At 37.1% G+C, this 23,253-nt stretch overlaps 1 protein-coding gene across 2 annotated transcripts in view; it reads left to right on the forward strand.

The window, feature by feature from the left end:
• Scel (sciellin) overlaps positions 1-23,253 on the forward strand; it is an 84,478-nt gene that overhangs the window by 52,575 nt on the left and 8,650 nt on the right. For both annotated transcript variants that reach the window (XM_035452615.1, XM_035452616.1), the window contains exons 18-25: positions 589-648; positions 3,592-3,654; positions 9,068-9,127; positions 9,263-9,322; positions 9,457-9,513; positions 17,319-17,381; positions 21,024-21,116; positions 22,068-22,139. In XM_035452615.1, coding sequence (XP_035308506.1) covers positions 589-648; positions 3,592-3,654; positions 9,068-9,127; positions 9,263-9,322; positions 9,457-9,513; positions 17,319-17,381; positions 21,024-21,116; positions 22,068-22,139 — 528 coding nt within the window. The remainder of the gene's footprint in view (positions 1-588; positions 649-3,591; positions 3,655-9,067; positions 9,128-9,262; positions 9,323-9,456; positions 9,514-17,318; positions 17,382-21,023; positions 21,117-22,067; positions 22,140-23,253) is intronic.

Consider the following 23,253-nt stretch of genomic DNA (forward strand, 5'->3'; position numbering starts at 1 on the left):
TAATTTCAGCGAGGTGAATTTGACAACAGGAAAAGGTTTTCAAGGGTAAGATTTAATATTGCCCCCTTACCGTTTTAAGCTGATCATTGTTTACAAGTTTAAGGAAATTGTCAGCTAAATTGAGTGATCCTGACTGAAGTGACGGCTCTGACCACCTCATATTGGAGAAGCTAGAGGTTTTGTCAGGTGCTTTCCAGCACAGTGAAGGTGGCTTTGACCATTTTGGTTCAAGTCATTTTTCAATAAATACAGAAAACATTGTTCTTGGTTGGCTCCTTTTAGCAGAAGGATGGTGAAGAAGAGGGGAGAGCCTGGTAGGCTAGAGCCCCCAGATGTGAGTCTGGGTGTCATTTCGGACTCCTCAGATCCCATCAGTTTGTTTGGGCTTTGGCTTTGTTATTAACTAAGGATCCAGAGCTGTCTGTTGTGTTCACAGGGTACTTTCAAAACCACTTCCATCACTAAATTTCAACAAAATGGCTGGGGTCAAGGTTTTAGTAAATACTCTGCAATAAAATATTTATCAGTTTAAAGAAATAATTTCAACCATCATATGTAATTTAATTAATAATGTTCTATATCTTTAAGGGGTCAAAATCTTGACAATTTCATCAAAGCTGTGTTCACAACCAACAGAGTTAACCAAGGGTAAGGTTTATGAAACTTTTATCTCTCCTTTTTTCCATTTCACTCTTAAAAATCAGAAAAATACTTATACTGTCTAGAGACAGGGGATGCAAAACCAGAAAAAGGTATGTGGCCACCCCACAGTCTGGTACTGAAACCCCTACCCGGGCTTCCCTGGCCATGGACTGTGGTGGGAGACAGGGACTCCTGGAAATATAGAGGTGAACTCATTCCAGTGTATCATATGTAGTCCATGCTTGGTGTTTAGGGTAAATTGGAATTCCCATGGCATAAGGCAGCATCCTAAAAGGATTTTTTAAAACAAAGCAGCCGGAATAAAAGTCTGCAGATGACAAAAGGTTCTTTTGTCTTCTTCCTCCATTTATTCCCTTTCTTCTTTTTTTCTAATACCCAGCCAATTCTAAAGTCAGGAAGTCAGTGTGTGTGTGTGTGTGTGTGTGTGTGTGTGTGTGTGTGTGTGGTGTGATTTGTGTGTCCTCTCCTGTATGTGGATCTATGTGCAGGGGCTGATTCATGTACTGTGTGTGTGTCGAAGCCAAAGGTTGGCATAGTATGTGTTCCCCAGCTGCTGTCACGTCGACTGCAGCTCACAGACTGGGCTATCCAGCTAGGACTCAGCGTAGCTAGCCAGCCAGTGTGCTCTGGGGACCTCTGCCTGGGCTCTCACCTTCTGTCTCACCCGCCTAGCATCTTAATGGGTCCTAAGAATCCAAATTGCAGTCTTTCTGTTTGTGTACCAAGTGTTACCCACTGGCCTATATCTCTAGCCAAGGAGTCCATTTTTTAAAAAATTACATTCGATTTACTGAAAAGTAAAAATGATATTTGTGTTTCGTATAGAAAGATCTTTCCCTATAACATACCATGACAAGTAAACAAAAAAAAACAATAACCAAATCATAAGCATACATTGCTACGTCAGTTTGAATTGGGTCAGACATGGATGGTATGTAGATGGATGCCTTCTTCCCAGCTGTTTGCTGTCTCTGAGAACAGGGATGCTCTGTTTTACTGCAGTGTGAACAACTGTAACAAACAACAAAGCATATCCAGACTACACCAGAGGTCCACAGCAGCTTCCTTCAGCTACAGGATCCTGCCACTCCTGTGAAAGCAAATTGAAAACACTTTGTAAATAAATGAGAGTGTCTGTGTTCTAGTAAATCTTTATTATAAAACCAGCATATAGGAGGAATTCATCCCAGCAGGCCTTGATAAGATACTCCCCAGCCTAGACAGTTTTTTGGAAGGGAGAGGTGATTCAATTCATAGTGTACTTGAAGCAACTTCTCAAACAGCCAGCTGACGCACTTTGCATAAATGATTTTATCTAGTAAGGCTACGCTGGAGATGCTCATCCTGTATCTCAACCTTTAGTGTTGAGTTGTCCTGAGATTTCATAACCCAAGTAAGAATAAACTCTCTTGCTAGACACTGAATTTAGAAACCAACTAATTACTTTGCAGTGACCGTGTAGAATCCAGTGCTGAGCTTCAGAGCTCCAGCTCTGAATGGCATTCTAACTATAGAGAAACCCATTGTGATATATAGACAGTGTCTGGTTCACTTCTGGTGTGTGACTTTTTTTTTTATTTGTAAATCATGTATAGTAAAGTTTATTTAAAAAGAAGATTCAAGTCATGCTGGAGTTTTAAGTCACCAAATACAAATTTGATTTGATAACAAGGTTGAGAAATATAAAGTGATTGTTCTTAGTTGACCTTGTCAGATAATGCAATGCATTATTTTCAGGAACTAAGACCTGGACACTATTATCAAAGTGACCTCCTCAGCGAACAAACAAACAAAATCCTCCTATTTATGCAAACGGAGTAGGATTATTTGGTTAAAGATATTTCAAAGGAGGGAATAACAAATGAGAACATGATTTGTTGATCTGTAAAATACTAATCAGGGTTTTCTTTTATTATTGCTTCCATTTATCTCACTATAATATTGTTTAAGATGATAATACCGATACTAATTCTGTATAATTACTACTTGAGCAATTCCTGGTGACACAATAATCACATAAGTAGGTTAATTCTGCAAATTCTTAGTTAATAAGTTATAAGTGTATAAAAATGAATAAACTGAAAACATCCGTTTGCTGCTTTCTCATAATTACTGGATTAATATTTAAATGACTTATGAGAAAACTGGCAATATAACAGGTTTATAGTTAATTAGAATATTTTTGCATGGCATTGAACATACTTCTCTTCTTGAGAAATTGAGACTGCTTATATATTGGAGCAACTCCAAGCTATCACTCAAAAAGCTGTTGTGAGAATTATATTGGTATGGAATATGCAGATAAAGGAGCCACTTGGAATACAACAGGGAGAAGGGATGTCAGGGAAAGAATGCAGGGTTCACCCGCAATGGTCCTGAGTTCATCTGAAGGACGCCCAGGGCAAGGAGTGAGAGTGCACCATACATTTGTTCAGGGTTCAAATGTGGTTCACCTTTTGCAGTTCTTGGGGATCTGGACCCAGGAAGTGTCTTAATCCTTATAAAACCCTTCATAAGGGTTGGAACAAGCCACCCCTTTACTCTTAGAGCTCAAGCTTAAGGCAGGAAACATTAGAGTTCAAGACCAGCCTGCTGTTCTACAAAGGAAGTAGGGAGACCCTGTCTGAAAACAAAACAAAATTCAAAAGTAATTAATGATCTGAGCTAGACACTTTGTAACATGTTATGTTTATTCTATATTCTCATCTCTCTCTCTCTCTCTCTCTCACACACACACACACACACACACACATAGACACACACATACACACACACATATTTCTTTTTTTATCATTTTTTATTTGAATTAGAAACAATATTGATTTACATGATAATCCCAGTTTCCTTCTCCCTCCCGTCCTCCCCTACCACCCCCCAACTAAAACCCACATATTTCTTACTGACTTTGACCCTTTTATTTTGTTTTAGCAATCAACACGGTCTTGATGAATTTATGAATACAAGCCCCAAAGCTGTCAAAACTACTGCTGGGTAAGGGAAAATATTATATTTTGTTTTCTTTTCTTCTTAACTAAACATAACATGAATATAAATACCATAACCATTTTATGGGGAAATTGAATAAAATTCTTGAAATATCATCACTATTTTTATATGTACCTAGAAACTTACATGTTAATTTCAATATTTAAACATAGCAAAACACAGGCAGATGAACACTGTCCATAGTGGTGCCTTCTCCTAGTCTTAAGTAAAGTAATAGATGGGGCCAATGAAGAAGGGAGGCAGGAACCTAGCGGGCCAGGAGCTGGTACATTCTGTTTAGTTTGTGAAGGCGTAATGTTAAGCTTTTGTTTCTGCAGTTAAAATTTATTAACAATAGCTGTGTAACAAACCAAGATGCCCCAATTGATACATCATTAGTAGTGAGTGCATTTACTCTTTGTGGAAGAGTGTTTTCTGGGGGACAGTAGGAAGTTTAGGAGGCTTATTATTCTTTATGGGGCTTGTGTTTACAAAATGTATATGAACTTCAATTTAATAATTCTTTATTTAGTTTCTCCAAGATAATTAAATTCACTTTTTATCTCTGATTATATACAATTTAATACATTCCCAAGACTTGTTTGTATGTTTGTTTGTTTGCTTTTTTGTTTTTGTTTGTTTGTTTGTTTTCCAGACAGGGTTTCTCTGTATTGTTTTGGAGACTGTCCTGGAACTTGCTCTGTAGACTAGGCTGGCCTCCAACTCACAGGGATCTTTTCTTCTTAACTAAACATAACATGAATATAAATACCATAACCATTTTATGGGGAAATTGAATAAAATTCAATTTTGAATAAAATTCAAAATCCCGAGGGCTGGGATCAAAGGCGTGTGCCACCAATGCCCGGCATTCCCAAGACTTTTTGTATAAAGTCTTAGGAATGTTTTCATAATTCCCATATTTAAGTGTGCTGACACCTATAAAAGTCATAAAACTGTACTGATGGGATGGAGGAAACATGGAAAATCTTAGCCCAGTTGATGGGAACAACTTTGAAAACCACCGTTGCAGCAGAATCTGTTTTGTAGAAGAGGGAATAAGGACTCAGAGAGGTCAAGCGATTTGTCCAGGTTCACAGAGAAAATTAAGGGAAGACTGATAGTAGTTCTGTGATCGCCGAGGCAGTAACTAATCACCAAGCACCTACTGGGTTCACAGCTATCACTAGGTGTCATTTGCTTGCATGTTAGGTCTAATTACAGGCCGTGGACACCAAAAAGTGAATTTGGTCGTCATACTTAATCTTATTAACAGCAGGCAATTAGCATAGATTAACGTTAATTATGTACCAGGGCAGAGAGATGTTACGCTAAGACAATAATAGGTTGTCAGTTTAATATATTACATTTAGGAGCCCCCGTGTACTGCTGGTTGAATATAGAATGTGTTGTCAGTGAGCTGCATTTAAAAAGAAAAATGAAATGGAAGGCTGCTGCAATAAACATTACAGGCGGTAACAATAGTCTTCCTGGAGTTGATGCTAGAGAGGACAGAGCTGTAGGCAGTGTCTGGTCCAAGCTCCTCATATGCACATGGCAATACCAAGGCTTGAGAGCAAAGAAAAAAAAAATCTGTCTTCTATGAGGTCCTGTGGTTTCCAGCTGAATTCTGTCCTTGACTCCACAGCACAGACTTCAATCTTCAAATAAATGAAGGTTCACTAAATGTCTCCGAAAACCCAGGAGGCTACAAGGATAGGTTGTAGGACAGCTGGGAAGTGTCCCTCAGTGGTCTGACAGGGTCACTTGAAGGATCACATATGGATGGCATATGTGATCACAAGTGTACACATTACTACAATATGCTCTGGAGTCTGAACCTCCATGGAAATAATACCCAAATATCTGGTACAGCCTCTAACCCATCAGTAACACAAAATCAAATCAGGAACTTGGGTAGGGAAGCTGTTATATTTTCCCTGGATAAAATTTAAACATTGAATTCACATGTTCTCAGGATCCAGGCCTGAAAATAGTGTTTCCAGTTTCTGTTTCCAGTTCATTGAGATAGGTTGTATCTGTCACTTATTGAGGGAACTCAGGACCATTGCTTAGCTCCTTGCTGTGGTGACACAGTGTTGCCTTTAAAAAAAATGTAGTGGAACACATGACATGTGTTTATGTCTGCTGGCTTTTGTTTCTCAAACTTTGAGTGTATCCCCTATTAAAGGTTTTTATAATTAATTCAATGAGTAGCAATCAGCACTCACAAGAATAAATCAAATAGAAAATATTAAAGTTCTAATGTTGTCAGGGCATTGTTTCTTGCAACCCCCCCCCCACATGTATCTGTGTGTGTGTGTGTGTGTGTGTGTGTGTGTGTGTGTGTGTGTGTGTGTGCCTTCCTGGGCTTTACATAATATCTGGTTCAAATATCTCTGCTTTAGACTTTTAGATGAACAGTCTTGTTTTACACTCAGTAGAAGATATAGAGAGGGAAGCTTTGACATTTGTCTTAGCATTTTCTGTCTTCATTCTAAATTAAGCCTATGGAGAGTATATGCCGTCACATTGAAATCCATTGTGACTGATCTTACATGTAAACAAGCTGTGACTGTTGAACACAGTGTTCCTCCTATGAGGTTTTATTCCTTGTTATTCCTTTTTCCTTTTATTATATTAAGCTAATTTCATTTTTAGTACTTGCATGTTTGTCACTGTTTAGTTTTTAATGGGCTTTCCAGCCTCTGTTGCCTCATGTAACCTTCATGGCACCTATTTTGTAACAAAATGCTTTCAAATAATTTATTCTGAGAAATTGTTTTAGTAGTGCTCATTTGCCAATCATTCTTTCTATTATATTTATAGTTTTTTAAAAATTGAAAATAGTATTCTTGAGGACGACTCAACACAGTAAAAATTCAGGTTGAGCCATTTCACCCATCAGGGAGATCTGAGAAGTCTAAGAAGATGCATCTGAGTGCTGGAAGCCGTGATGGGCACACATGCCTTGGCAAGGCTGGGGAGGGAGACTGCCTTTGCTCAGACTTCCATGGTGACTCCCTGCCCAAAGGCTTCCTCTCTGCTTAACTCTGTAGCAAGCTCCTTGGTTAGTAAAATATGCCTTTACATTTATCAATGCAAAAGGGAGTGTTGATGGACGGAAGGGGACCCAGACAAGCTGCTGCCCCAGATGGTACTGGGAGAAGATACTGTCATTCTCAAAATCTATCATAGCTTGTGACATGTGCTTCTCCGGGTCTGCTAAAGAACAATTAATCCTATTAAAGTAGGCAAATGAACTGAATAGCACTTCTTAAAAAGTGTGAATGCCCAGTAACATAGCAGAAAGATATCTGATATCATTAGTCATAAGGGAAATGCAAATTAAGACTGTTTCTGTATTCTACTGTAGTCAAAATGGCTATTATGAAAAATAAAACAAATTTAAAAAGACAAACCTAAACCATAAACAAACAAATAACCCCCAAATACTGGTAAGCCTAAGGGGGCAAAAGTAATCCTTATGCACTATTTGTGGGAATAAAAATTGGTTCAGATATTATGGAATCATTATGACATTTCCTCAAAAAACTAAAATTAGACCTACCTTATGACCCAGCTCACTCTTGAGCATATGCAGAGAAAATTGTCAGCCTTCAGAAAAGACATTTTAATGCAATGTAGTGGGGTTTGTATCTTGAAAAATTCAAGGTTATAAAAAAGAAAATAAGAAATAAGAGAGTGTAGCCAGGCGTTGGTGGCACACACCTTTAATCACAGCACTCGGGAGGCAGAGAAAGAGGCAGAGGCAGAGACAAGTGGATCTCTGTGAGTTTGAGGCCAGCCTGGTCTACAGAGCAAGTGCCAAGATAGGCTCCAAAGCTACATAGAGAAACCAAAAAAAAAAAAAACAAAGGAAAAAAAAGGAAATAAGAGAGTGTGGAAGGTTTATTACCCTTACCAGGGAAGAAAAACATGGTAGTCATTTCGAAAGCAATAGTTTCCCTAAACAAAGTTCCATATTATTCTGTATTCCCATGGAAGAGCACTCTGAGGGCAGGCACATGGCCAAGAACAAAGAAAAAGGTAATTAGAAGGTATGTTAGTGTAGACACTTGTCCCTAAGGCTTCCTATCTCACTCAGCTTTGAACAGTACCTGCACACTCATGTTTATTATGACACTGTTTGCAGCAGTTGAGCTATGGAATCGACCTTACTGCACACCAACAAATGAATGGATAAAGAAAACAGAGTAGTGCATATACATATCCATGTATTTGTGTGAGAATTATTCAGCCATGAAGAACAACCAATTATATCATTCAAGGAAAATGGGTAGAACTAGGAGGTTTCATGTCAAGTACATCATCACAAATGAAGAAAGACAAGACATGTGTTTTCTCTCATATATGGAAACAAAACCTCCCAAAAGAAAAGAAAAAGTCACTGGCAGCAGAAGGGAGCTATTAGGGAAGGGGAAGGGAACTGGGGGAAGAAGGGAGATGGTTAAGAGCAGGTAGAAGAAAGGATGATGTGATCAGAGCATGGTAAAAGCAGGTATGGAGAAGTCAGAATAACATTCTTTGATTTGCATGATCAGTGTATGCTAGTAATTGTAATTGAAAAGGCCAAGAGGGATACTTTGAACACCCACCCCTTAGACCTCAAGACTGGAGTTATGCCAAGGAGCCTGAAGATATGAGTCTGGGGGAGGGGGGAAGCTATTTTGTAGTTGGGAAAGGAAAAAAGAAACAAAACAAAACAATGGATCCTCAAGAGGATAGTGGACAGCTCATGAAGTATGCATCTAATTTAACAGTGAATGACCGAGTTGACTTCTTCAGTCATTATAAAGCCATGATTTTGATGGCTTGCTGGAAATATTTGCTAGGTTTATGTTTAGAACATCCCAGCTTTTGAGCTCCTGGTTGATCTTGATGTGATCTTTTTTTTTCCAATACAATTCTTTTTTTCTTTTTTTTATTACTCATATTTACGTGTCTATCCCCCCCATTCCCTCACCCTCCCATCCTCCCATGTTTCCTACCCAAGCCCCCCCCCACTCCTCCCCAGGGATAGTGAGGCCCTCCACCAAGAACCTTCAAAGTCTGTCATATTGTTTTGATGTGATCTTTAAAATGACAAAGGCTTCAGAATCAGTCTGTGTCTTCCTAGTGTTGAAACCCTGAAGAATGTTAATCCTTAGGTTCTCCTTGTGGGATGCTGAAGATGATGCTCTTGTAGACTGCTCTGGAAATAAAGAGTGTGAAATCAGCAGGTTCTCCTGGGCATGTGTCTTGCATCCCGTGTTAGGTGGCAAAGATACCATTGCTGTTCTCCACCAAAACAATGCATCCCATAATAATAGATTCTTTCCTCTGTAAGGGCCATTTGTGATGGCATTAAACTCTATTATCTCTAACACTTAATGCTTTTGTCTTTTTCCCCTTAAAGACACCAAGATCTTGATAAATTCATCAAAGTAAATCCTGATGTTCTTGTGAACAACCAAAGGTAATAGAACTTATTTTTAAGTGTGTTTTGGTCAGGAAAAAATTCTATTTTATTATTCCAAGTAGAATTAATGCATTATCCTTACTAAAATAACTTCATTATTAACCTGTTTTCTTTCTATTATTCTGTTGAAAGAAACCATGATCTGGATGGCATCATCAGAGGGAATCCAACAGTGACCAGAAACAATCAAAGGTAATAAAACAAAAGCTGCTAATTCATGTTTTTAACTGTTTTCCTGGCATGAAATGGATTTTTATTCTTGCTATATTGATCTAGCATAACCAAATTGCCATTACTGATCTACCCCCTTTCACTATTTTAAACAGCCAAGACTTGGACAATCTTATTAAAGTGAAGCCTTCTGCTCTCAGAAACACAAATCGGTAGGTGACCTTACCTGACTGGTTGTGATGAATTCACAAGATTCTGGGATAGGAATTTTCTTTATTTGTGTGTGTGTGTGTGTGTGTGTGTGTGTGTGTGTGTGTGTGTGTGTGTTTTAAGAAGGGTTCTGCTTTTCTTTAGTTTTCAAAGACTCCATTTATAACCTGTGTGTCTCTTGTCAACAAGGAGACATATTGCACTCTTCTTGAATCAATTGCTTGGTTTTTGAGTGAGTTATGGGCTTCTTATTTGTACTAAGACAACCCAATGTTTGTTCCCTAAAGAAAAGGGAACTTTGAAATGAAAAATGAATAAACATAAATAAGAAGAAAAATTATTTTGAGGAAGTTTAAACAACTTAGAAAGGCTATTTAAGTCTTCAGAATCGCAGATCTCAGCTTGTCTGGGCTCACAAAGTATTAAAGCTCATTTTAACCTCAGGCTTACACCTTGAGTTTGAAGCTCTTCTCCAATTCACTATTTTTAAATTACAGTAGAATTACATCCTTTCCCCCTTCTCTTTCTTTGTCTGTTCTCTCCAAGACACCCTTCCTACAACCTTCCTCATGCCTCCCAACTCTCAAATTGATACTTTTTCTTTATTATTATGTACACATGTGTATATGTATGCACTAATATATAAATACAACCTACAAGAGTCTACATTTGTTGTTTGTGTGTATGTAGTTTCAGGGATGACTACTTTGTATAAACAATAAGGTAGTTCATTCCGGGGAGAGGCTAATTCTTCCTCTCCCATCAGTCGCTGTTTTTCTATACTTTGATCCTGTGAAATTTCTCCCCCTCACATTAGCACATATGTTAATATTGTCAGTGTTCTAGCTTTATATATGCAGCCATTTTTAGGAGAGACTATTTCATGGCAGGACTTCTTGATACTCTGGCTCTTAAAAATCTTTCTGTAGTCTCTTCTATGATGTTCCATGAGCCATAGATACAGGATCTATGATATAGATGTATCCATTGTCACTGGGCTCCCCACAACCTGTTGATCGCTGCATTAGGTCTACTTGTGATTTTCTGTGGTGGTCTCCATTTGCTATAAAGAGAAGCTTCTTTGATGACAGGGAGGCAGCTACATTTTATCTATGGATATAAGGATAAGATTTAGAATGCAGGAAGAAATTATGCAGGTCTAGCAAAGTGATGGTAGTAGATTATTTTCTAAAGTCCATGATCACATTAGCCCCAGGAAGATATCTAGGTTCCTAGTACCATGAATGATTTCCCTCCTGTTGAGTGGGCCTTAAGTCCAATTGTTTGAGTAGATTTTTTTGTCATTAGTAACAGTTTTGGGAGATTGCCAGTCATGTTGGTAACAGGTCTAATAGCCACATGCAATAACTAATAGGGGAACTTTATACACATTCTTTTAAATCAGTGAATTAAAGTTTACAGTGTCCCACTTACTTGAAATTTTATCATAATAATTATGTAACTTGGAACCATGACCTGATATTCTGAGATGAAGGCAACAAGTTATTTACAAAAAGTACTATGAACCCATGAGGAGAGAAAGGACAATGTAGTCTTGCCTTGTTTCCTATGTAAATGCCTTAATTTGCTCTTGTATGTTTTTATCACTGGGGTGTTGGGGTCTTAAAATTAGGGCATCCTGAAGGTAATTAAAGAGCAATGGTTACTCAGAGGTTACTTACTGAGCACCTAGGCAGTCAGAGTAAAAATTGTATATGATGCATTACCACTACACCCCATGTGGTATATATTCCTATGCCTAATTTTATAGAAGAAACTTTAGCTTAAAGATACCAAATTGTCCTTCAAAGAAAGAAAATATACAGCAGATATGAACTCAGATTCTTTTGACATTAAGACCTGAGGAGACCAACAAAGATAGGTGGTTAAGTGATCCTAGGCTCTCTAATAAGATCTATTTACTTCAGAGAATTAGAATTAAATAGAATAATTTCTTCACAGTGGTAATTATTGGGGTGGATTTTTCTTGTCATTAGTAACTGTTTTGGGATATTACCAGGCAAGTTGGCAATAGACGTAATAGGCATTATATGCAATAACTAATAGGGAAAAATACCCTCGAACTCTTGCCTCTGGCCTATCTCCATCGAATGTGTTATATTGGCCATGGCAGTTCTTGTAAGAGTCTTGCCTCTGGTTTTACTGCAAGAGACAAACTTTATGAAAGGTAGCTTGTATTTTAGTAACTTTTCCCAGAAATCCACAGAAAGAGGACATTTTTTCTTAAGCAAATATATTACTATTAAAAGAATTTAAAAAATTCTAGGCATCATGGAATTCTATGATGGCAGTTGGGTCAGCTAAGCTAACCTGTCCGACTGTTCCTTAGAAGTGCACTAGATCAGATGATAAATAGCCAAGGATTATCACACAGCAGACAAATAGAAAAGACAGAGCTATTTTAGAAGAGTGCATTTATGGATGGATTCAGCCACCTGTATCTACCATGTAACTATGCTGTCCTCATGATTTCAACATTGGTAAAGAAAGGGACTTTTAAATCTCATGCTGGTGGGATGAAGCCCAGCAAGGCCCTTCTTCATCAATGCAATGCAACACAGGCAAGGATCAGTTAGTAGCAAAGCAGCAGTGGATTTGATCTTTTGTGAGACTTTGCTGACATTTCCAGCAGCTGCATATTTAATTCCCAGTTAGAGACTGAATAAGCCTCACTCACCCATTGGAAGTATATACAAGCATCCTTAAGATCCCAGGAACACAGAAACCAGAACAAATGCAGATGTGCACAGAATTGCCATTTATTCAGTGAGAAATAGCATGGCTTTTAGTAGTAATATGAGCCAGCACTAGAGAGAGATCCCATTATCTATAGCCAATAAACTGATGTTAGATTAATTATTAATGTTCTAAATTTCTGCTTTCAAATAGGTACTGAAGAATCCTGAAAATTGCTACTGATATTAAAGATTTTTCTAGTAAAAAGGGCATCATTTACATAAAGCAAAAAATTCTATTTGTAGTTATAGTTCCTCTTGTCAACATTTTTCCTGTTTGTTAACATGTACCTTCCAAGATTTTAGTTCTGTAACATGAGGACAGTTTCTTCCTATCTCCCTGCTGCATGTCTCTCTCTATTCAAGACATAAACATGGGGTCAGTTACTCTATTGCTTCACTCCCTGTGACCGAGAAGTCTATCAGTCGTCACTGTAGATACTTCTCATAGCAATCTCTGGAAGTGTGTCTGCATTTCCCACAGTACTGCTGCAGTGGTGCTAACTTTCCAGCCTTTTAATCACTTCTGCCACGAGTCAATACTTCTAGCTTCCCATCTGTCCACAGGGATGAGCAGTGATCTCTCTAAAACAGGAATCTGATTATGTCATGCTTCCAATTCTAGTCCTCCAGTGTCTTCCTGTTACCAGAGTTACAGCCATGCTCCTTAACCTTGTCTCCAATGACCATGTTCTGTATTCTTTGTGATGCGCCCCCCCATTACTCTTCTCTTACATGCAAACCCCTTTCCCACCCCCATCTCTCTGGCTTGTACTCTTTGCTCCCCTCTCGTTGCATTGCCAGAGGAGCTACTGTGTGTTCTCTGGGTATGTCTCACTCAGACTCGGGCAAGACCCTTTCAACCTCTATTTGTACAACTCTCCATGTATGTATTTCTTGAGTGAATTATTATTTAATAATCTCTTTCTATCTATAAGGTCTTTAGAAATATGGATGGAATTAGCTTGTTTCTTTCTTTATATAGTGCAGTAGCATAATGACCCAATGCCTGATACATATTAAACACCTAGCAAATATAATGTGAATTAAAGACTAAATGTCAGAATAATCAAGGTTTTATGATAGTCTACCTAGGTAAAATCTATTGAATTCCTTCTCCAATATTCTAAGCCTCCACCATTGAAAATAAATAAAAGAAATCAATTTTTTGTGGCTGATTTCTTTACTTGAGCCAATAACTGTTTCTTGCTTATGACAATCTCAAGGAACCACAGTGACTCGGGAAACAAATTATTAGTTGTGTGTTATATTTGAGATATTTAAATCATATACAAATCTATTAATTTCTTGAATATAAAATCTTTAAGAATATAATATACTCATTGAAGAGATTAAAAATTTGTGGATGCCATTACATTTTGCTATGCCAGTGAGTTAAGGAATTATGTGAGTTATTCATTAAATGCAATATTCTTTTTAACGAGATTCATTTTTAGCTAAAAATCTAATGCCTAACATCAACTCCTGACATAAAAGAAAAAGAAGTTAATTTTTGTGCGAAAACTCTTTAATTTTGCAAATGTGTTGGACACTTTACAGAAGCAGATTAAGTTAGCAATGTAGAGAGAAACATATTGTACCCTATTAATAAACCCCTCCTACAAGCACACAGGAGAGGAAGAGTGGTTAGAACTGAGCTAATAACTTTCTCAAATAGGAAAAGCTAACGAGTAAGAATCTCCATGTTTCCCTTTGATTGCCCTATAAGGGAGTGCCATACTCCTTCACACAACAATGGAGAATGCCACACATTATTCCAACATGGAGAATTCTTGGACTGAAAAGTATGTATATGGCTTTATCCTTAGATAACTCACAGTCTGCACCAAATGTATTGAAATCTACATTTTAAAAGAATTCTTAGACCTATGGATATAGCTTAGCAGAAGTCATGTCTAGAATGTGCAAGGCCCTGGGCTTGATTCCTAACCACCAAAATGAAAAGGAAAGACATGCAAAGACTTTGAATCAGGCATTTGCTCAACCTTGCAACACTTGGCTTAGGCTTCTATAAAAAACATCTATTTTCTACACTTTGACTCACAGTTTTTCATCTTTTGCCACAGTGTAAAAGATGCCATGCAATACATGTGATCTTAATTAAAGAACATTTATTTTTGCATCTGTTAACTTGGGGGGTCTAAACTTCTTTTACTGGATCTACCCATCTAGCTAATGTTAACCATCAGTGTGCATATCCCAAGCAAATGCATATGGTGTGATTTTCATCATTTAGTTTAAATATTGGTATAGATTATTCAAATTAAAAATCTTATAGCTTACACAGCCAAACCTGTTATCTAATAAAATAAGAAAGTCCTGTGAAGGCCAGGCATTGGTGGTGCATGCCTTTAATTCCAGCACTAGCAGAGGCAGGCGGATGTCTGAGTTCGAGGCCAGCCTGGGTTACAGAGCGAGTTCCAAGACAACCTCCAAAGCAATACAGAGAAACCCTGTCTCGAAAAGACCAAAAAAAGAAAAAAAAAGGAAGTTCTATGAAATCTCTAATAATGTAGTTTCTTTGGTGACTAACTCTACTTTGGAAGTATCTTCTTTGAATGCATACATAGGCTCAGCTTTTGAGTTACCTGTTGTGGTTGTTGAATCTGCAAGAATCTGGCTTCTTTTGCTTCCTCAGGTGGAGCCATTCTTTTTTCTTCTCTCCAAAACCACAGCCCAAAGAGCAAGTGTTGAGTGTGTAGGCAGAGAAATATTCAGAATCTTCAGCAGTCACAAGTGTACTGTCCTTGCAATTGAAGATGTCCACCTTCTGGCTGAGAAACTCAATAGACTTTTTAGGGATACTCTAACAAAAGCCATACACTAAATTGTCTAAACACATGAGGAAAGTTCTCTCACAGTTCTGGAGGTGAGAAATCTGAGATCAAGTCATCATGGTAAGGTTGGTTTCCTCTTGGACTGAGAGGAGGAAATCTCTTCCTGAACTTGTGTCTTGTATTTAGGTAACACACACACATACTTGGCTCAAGTCGGAATTAGACCTTACTCTCATGCTGTAAAAAGCCATAGTTTCCTTAAGTGTCGCACGTGGTGCCTCAATGTTATCACTTTGGGAGAGAATGACTTCCTGGGACAGAATCTGACTCCCCAACATTCACATATCCTGTGATCTTTCACCATCTACCACTGTCAGCCTGAATGAATTCTGTGATAGTCAGTCCATGTCTCAAGCCTTAAACCAGGAAAGACCCACTTCCTGTGAAGGCTGCTAAGATGATATGGTAGCTTCTGATACCACCACAGTTTGTGTGATGATTAGTGAAAACCATCATTTAGGCAAATTCAAAGTCTTCCACCTGTATTATAAGTCTGCAGAATTGGCCATACACAGCTTTATCTGATAATGTGGGGGGTTCAATTTTGAATTTTACATCGTCATTCAATTATGACATCCATCAATAGTCCCGAAATAATGTACATTTTACAGTTTCACTGGAATATTGAAACTCACATTAAAGATATTTAAACCAATTTCTATATATATATATATATTTTTTTTTTCTTTTTGGTTTTTCGAGACAGGGTTTCTCTGTGTAGCTTTGGAGCCTATCCTGGCACTTGCTCTGGAGACCAGGCTGGCCTCAAACTCACAGAGATCCACCTTCCTCTGCCTCCCGAGTGCTGGGATTAAAGGCGTGTGCCACCAACGCCCCGCTCAATTTCTATATTTTTGAAAGTACACAAATAGTTTTATTTTTAAGTGTGAGTTTAAGATGCTAAAGTGTTGACTAATTTGCATGCCTTATCAATTATTGATGGCTTGGATATTATTAAATCTCCACATAAACATGAGGATACTTTATTGTATTTTACATCCTAAAAATGTTAATTTTGTGAGTGAGAATCTACCTGCTGATTCCTTGTTTAGTAACTTTATTTGAATACAACAGTTTAGAGTGTTAGAAAGGAGAATTTTAGGAACTGGAGTTAATTCCAAAGATGTGAAGATTTGGGATAAACTGAGAATTTAAAAGTCCCTCAGGACTGTGGAATCAATAACTCACTTTGGCATTACTGCATTCCATTTACTGTTTACCTCTAACTTACTGCTATGTTACCACATCCTATTAACTGTCACTCTTCTTGTACTTGCTTTACTCACAACTCAATCCTTGTGCCATGACTTGTGTTTTCCTCACCAAAACCTTGTTGAACTGGATATTAGGAACCTCATTTGAAAAACAAAGCCTAAGGAATTACGTACTGAAGGACGTAGGGGAGGAAATGAGCCTCACTCTTCAGTAGGATTCATGACAAAGGCTTTTCCAAAATCGTGGAAACAGCAAATAGCATCTTTTGACATTATGTTCCCTGTCAATCACAGAGGTGTAAAATCACTGAGGCCGCCTAAGATCTAACAATCTCATCACCACAGTCATCCTCCATCTTCTCAATTTCGTATTCAATTGTCAGTCTGAGGTTTTATTTTTCTGTAATCCAACGGTGTGAATGAAGTGTCCAGCTAGAAACATCCAAGCGCTGCTTTGTTTTGAAGGTGCACAGTGAACATTCAGTTCTTCCTTCTCCTGTAAGTTAGTTCTTGGGCTTTAGGAGATTCATGCAGTGTTTCCCAGCTCTAGTTGCCAGTCCTCTGAGAGCGGAATGAGATAATCCATGTGAACATGTGATTAGTGCTGCAGGAAACAAACCTAGGGCTCATTCAGTCTGAGCCAAACTCTTTTCAGATTGGATTTCCCATGCTTTCCAAAAGTGATACCCCTCCTGCTTATAAAATCCACACCCATTTGATGGTGCTAGAGTCAAACCCAGTACCTTCTACATGCTAGGCACCCTTCAGGGATAGTCCAGCTATATTTGGATATTTACCTACAAGCCAGTAGATTAAATAGCTCAACGTCCAATTTCCAGTCTCTTGAACAAGTATAAACCAAAAATGCCTATGTCTAAGGAGATGTACTATTTTTTACTGTATTTTTTTATTTCCAACAATTGTGTTACAACTAAACCACACATACACACTATGTTTTTTGTTTTTATGTTTTCTTTAGAGACCGGAGCCTAGAAAATTTAACTGAAGTAGATTCTCATGTATCTGAAAATAAAAATGGAAGGTAAGATTGGTTGCAATTGGCTTTATTTCTTAGGAATTCCTTTTGTACCCAAGTGATTGTTTAGAAATGTTTCTGAAAGAGTTGAATTGCATTATGGCATTTAAATATAAGTATTACCCAAATCAGAAAAGTTACAGCACCATCTAACACAAAAAAATTAACAATGTTCTAATTTGTTAGAATCTCTCATTCCTGTTGCTCCATCCTGTTATTTGGTATAAAAGGTGTCATGAAAATTCAAAGCATTTTACTTGGGTTGTGAGCATTTATTTTTACTTGCTGTTGCTTGCTAGATTTTCGGTAGGGAAGGAAGTACCCAGTGGCTCTCTTTCTTGGATATCTCATGTTCAAAAGCACACACACAAATTTCTCATAACAACAAAGCAAAATTTTATTGTGAGATTTCCTTTTACTGCAGAGTAGAAGGGATTTCAAACCATCAATGCCTGTTAATGTCTTGCTTGGCATTAAGAGGAATATTAAGATGGAAGCTATACCTCATTGTTACACACAAGTTCAGTTAGGGAAGAACTGATAACTTCATGTCTAGCAATGCTTCTACACGTTTCAAAAGCTAAAAATATTCATTTCCCTTTTAACCTTCCCAAGGTGCCTTTTCTTTTTAAAGCCTCTCTGACTGTGTAAGAAATAATATTGTTGGTATTTTCTGCAAAGTGTGGAATGGCTAGGGAAAGAGGAGCTGGCAGTCTTTCCCCATACTGTCTGCAAAATGCCCTTGTATCACAAGGATTTCAGATTGCTCTGCTTCTCCAGATAATGTGTGCCTTTTTGTTGTGACTCCAACAGAGTCTCTGACTGAATGAGAGAAAAGATATTCAGTAGGATCTGCAGCTCATAGAAATGCATCCACTTTTGGGAACTGCATGGGACCGACACATAACCAGCCTCATCCAAACATTATTTAGAAAGTGATTGATGCTATACAGTCTGAGTGGTTAAATGCAGTTAAGGAACTTTCCTTTTAAGTTGACTTAAAAGCGATTCCGTTTTCTGCTCACGAAACAAGGTTTTATAGGAAGCATTGGTGAGGAAACAATATGTTGAAGATTGGGCCATTGGTATATGAATTTGAGGCAACTTAATTCTACTTCTGTTTGTGCATTTTATAAACTGGTGGTGTTTTAAGTTTGAACCACTAAAAACAACGTAAATTCATTTCAATGTCACCCATAATCTTCTTTGAAGCTATGCATTTCTTAAGTTTATAGTGTGTATCATGTGATTTGAATATAATTAATATTTATTTAGTGGGGCTGGAGTTTGAAAGCAGGGTCTTATGTATTCTAGGAAAACACTAAATTTGAATATTCTTCAACAGTTCAGAGCCAAGTTTATTATTCTTGGAATGACATAGCCCAATATTCATGAGAGAAACCCATCTATGACAGTTTTGATCCCACATTTTTACTATTTGCTATAACTTGAGAATTTACTCACAAAACATCTCCTGTAAAGCAAGAATATTTTTAAAGATAAATAAATGCAAATTAATTTATTATAGATGAATGCACAATAAATTAATTACAGACACAGTTCCCCACCCACATTTATTGACATAGAAATGTTTATACACATTTATAATCACATGAAGTTAATAGCTTTAAATTTATGATGTTAGGGCCTGATGCATTTAAAATCAGCATACCACACACCTTTGTAAGATTTCTTTTTTTATATTTATTTTTAATTTATTTGGAATTCTTCACAGTGATTGCCATAAGAACTGAACCAGTTTGAAATCCCAGCAACAGTGAATGACAGGTCTTTTTTCTCCACAACAGCTCCATATTTCTTTCCACAGTCTCTATGCTATGCTAATTCCTTCCTTCAGCCTGAAATCTGAAATTCTGTTTTCTATATTTTCTGAAGGTTTGGTTTGTTGGATATAAATTTTTAAGGCTGTTATATTGTGAAAAATTTTCCTTTCTCCTTCATTTGTAGCAGATGTTTTTTATTGAAACAGTAGTTTGCATTGGCCATCCTTGCCATTTAGGACTTGGCATACATTGCTCTGCCTGTCTATCAAAGTTGTTCTTTTAATTGTATTTTTATTTATTTATTATCATTTTTTATTTGAATTACAAACAAAATTGAATTACATAACAATCCCAGTTCCCTTCTCCCTCCCTTCCTCCTCTAACACCCCCCACTAAAACCCTACCTATCACACATCCTTTCTTCTAATCTACACCTGACTCAACCTTTCTGCTCCCTCATGACCTCTGCATCCTTCCTCTTCTTCCCTTCTCATTTTCCTAGCTCCCTCCCCCCTCTCCCCAAGCTCTCAATTTGCTCAGGGGATCATGACCCTTTTCCCTTCTCCAGGGGACAAAGTTTGTCTCTTTTAGGGTCCTCCTTGTTTACTAGTTTCTCTGGCAATGTGGATTTTAAACTGGTAATCCCTTACTCTATGTCTAAAATCCACATATGAGTGAGTACATATCATGTTTGTCTTTTTGTGAATGGGTTACCTCACTCAGAATGGTTTCTTCGAGTTCCATCCATTTTCCTGCAAATTTCAAGATTCCATTGTTTTTTTCTGCTTAGTAGTACTCCATTGTGTAAATGTAAAATTTCTTAACAAAGCAGAGAGAAAGCTTATCCTAACTTCAGTTCATAGCTTCATACTTGGAAATTCTAGTGTATATTTATTTAGCCAAGACTAATTTTTTGTAGTTTAAAAACTAAGATAGCTCCAGGTATCATGTAATATTTTCATTTATTTTATTAGTTTGTTTTGTATGTCAGAGATGATCAAGTAACACATTTTCTTCCTTAAAAGTTATATAAGATGAGATTGGAGGGAAGGCTCAGTCTTGAATAGCATGTACTGCTCTTGCAGAGGACCAGAGTTCTGTTCCCAGCACCCATGTTGGATAATTCAGAAATGCCTATTATTTGACCTTAAGAAGGATTGCAGTATCCGATGTCTGTGGGTACCAGGCAGGAAGTGCACAAACCCACCACAGACAGCCTGTTTGATAATAAGGTTTAATGGAAATCTGAACTCTGTGTAGGTTTTCATGTCTTTACTCTCAAAACTTACTAACACGGAAGAGGAAAAATTGCTACAATTTCCACTATTTTTTTTTCATTGAGAATTTCCTCTGTTGCATGGGAGAGATTGAATGTCTTTATGCTCTGTTAAACATGATGACATTTTTAGATCAGCAGAAATCTAGGTCAGACTTCTGTAGTCTTCAAAGCATTACCTTTCATTAAGACCAAATGGGAACTGGAGAGTGTCAAAGCAGCCCCTGCGTCGTTCATTAAACTGATGAATTCTTAGATATGTAGTACAAATGAGGCTTTCTAAAGGGCGCTGCTGTTATGAAAATGATTGAGGAACTAATTTTCAGTTGATTTTAGTCTTGATGAAAATACATTCAATCACAGCATTAGATGACATGGCCCATGTTTGTGAATTATTCTTGAAGGTAAGACAGTAATTTCTGTGGAACCAGTTGAACCAATAAAGCAGTCTATACTTTAATGTATATTCCTGTGCAGAAACCTGGTAGATACAAAGAAATACCATCTATATAGCACAACTTTAACAAAGCAAAATGATTGTATATGACCTTGATTTTGAAGGCCAAATATATATGTTTCTTCTTGCAGGCTAGATGGTCAAGTCAATGGATTCACCAACACTCAACTCAAGGAGTCCACGAGAACCTCTGTCTATTCTTATGATGTCAGAAATAGCCTCAGGTACTAAAGACAGTTATAAAACCAATGACAGGACTATTCCTGTGTCTACTTATTTACATGCAAGCTAGCCATTTGTTTTAAAGCATGGAACTTTTGATATGTAAATACTCTTACATGAAATTGTTGAGTCAACAACTCAATTATTGCTGGGATGCACATAGAATAATATAAAATGTGATTGTTGCTTTAATGTCTAAAATCACATAAAACAAGATTATGACATTGATGTTGATATTCTTCTTTTAAAGATTTATTGATTTCATTTTATGTGTATGTATGTATACCCAAGTCTATGTATGTGCACCACACATCTACTGATACCCACAGAGTCCAGAATGTATCAGATCTCTGGAACAGGAAATGTAGGTGACTGGGAGCCACCCAATGTGGGTGCTGGGAACTAAACCTGGGTTCCCTGCAACAACAAGTGCTCTTACCTACTGAGCCATCTCTCTAACCCAGGCATTCACATTCTTGAATGAGATCTTCCTGACTATATCATTGAACCTGAGGTTTGAATAGTCAATTAAAGTTCACTTTTAACTTAAGGTTTATTGGGGAAATCTATGGTTTAGAAATGAACTAGGCATCAGGGAAACAGATACTAAAAAACAGTACATAGACAGTTAAAATCATCGGCATGCTCTAAGACAATTTTATTAAATCATTAGTTTTCACATTAATAATACTAAAGCAGAACAAGACAGGGATGTTAAGAGTTAAATGGGAGAGGTGGAAAATTTTTTCAGAGGTTGATTAATAACACTTGAACATTTTCATTTGAACAGTTGGTTTAGAAGATATATATATCCTTATAAGGTACATACATACACACATATATACATATGTATAAATATATATATTACATTTTGCATTTTATTGGAAAATGTTTTTGCTTTTATCATCCTCACAAGTGACATTTTAACATGAAACTCAATGGTTTTATTGTAGTTCCGATACTGGAACCAGGAATGCTGGGCCTAAGGACACAGTTGTCTATACAAGGACATATGTGGAGAGTAGGTAATGGAAAAGTGCTTCAGATATTTCATTTCTTTTTACAGCTGTGAATGATCCATGCTGCTTAGGAGGTGCTACCATTTCAGGGTGTGCCTCCTTCATAGAGAGGACAGTTTAATATATTGTAAGTTCTATGCAGACAATGTTTATGTTGTGCGCAACATAAGTAGTTGATAAATGACTTATAGTCACTAAATATACTCAAAAGAATTGCAAATAACTAATGAGTAAGTAATAAGATTCACAATCAGATGTTATTACATAAATGTGCATAACTATTTGGTTATAACAAACTTTTTCATCTCAATCACCTTAATGCAAAGGCTCTACTACTTACTCCCAATTTAACACAGAAGACATATCTTTAGGTCAACATATCATGACCTAAATTGCAGACTATTGATGTCCTATGAAACTGTCTGCTTGGAATGAAGGATGTCAACAAAAGTATAACAGAGGACATGGATTCAAGGAGTATAAAAAATGAGAACTGGCCTAATTATAGGTTAATATAATGGAAAGTCCATAAATGCAGACACATGTGACATGTGTGAATTTATTTCAATGAAGCCCAAGACAACAAATAGTTCAGGGAATCTTCTGTGTGCATGGGAACTCCCAAGGACAACTCAAGACCTCTTTGGGTCAAACCTGTGTGTAATTTACACATATAGCTTCCAAAGTAATTTTTTCTTAATTCAATTTTTGCTCCGTTGTGGCCCCATGACAGTAATTCTTGCTAACATTTAATTAAACTAAAAGACAAAACATTTGAGAGAAAAATAATAAGTAGTTACTGAATCTGAAAGAAATAGGCACATATATAAATAGCATGGGGATGATATAATGACAAGACACAAAATATTGGCAAGTAGGATAAAAGAATAGGCATTGATTCTATGCTTACATGACACTCTGTTTTCATACATTGGTAACCCTATGAGATAGCATATCAACACATTTTGATTTCTAAAGAAATGTCTCATTGAAACAAAGTCCAACAACTGTGGTATCAATTTTTACAAAACAGTAAACCTCTAGAATTAGGCTTGGTCTACTAAATACTACTTTCCAGATTTTTTTAACTTATTGAATAATTCATTAAAATATCAACTTG

This window comes from Cricetulus griseus (genome assembly GCF_003668045.3).
Source record: "Cricetulus griseus strain 17A/GY chromosome 1 unlocalized genomic scaffold, alternate assembly CriGri-PICRH-1.0 chr1_1, whole genome shotgun sequence".
NCBI classification, from domain to species: domain Eukaryota; kingdom Metazoa; phylum Chordata; class Mammalia; order Rodentia; family Cricetidae; genus Cricetulus; species Cricetulus griseus.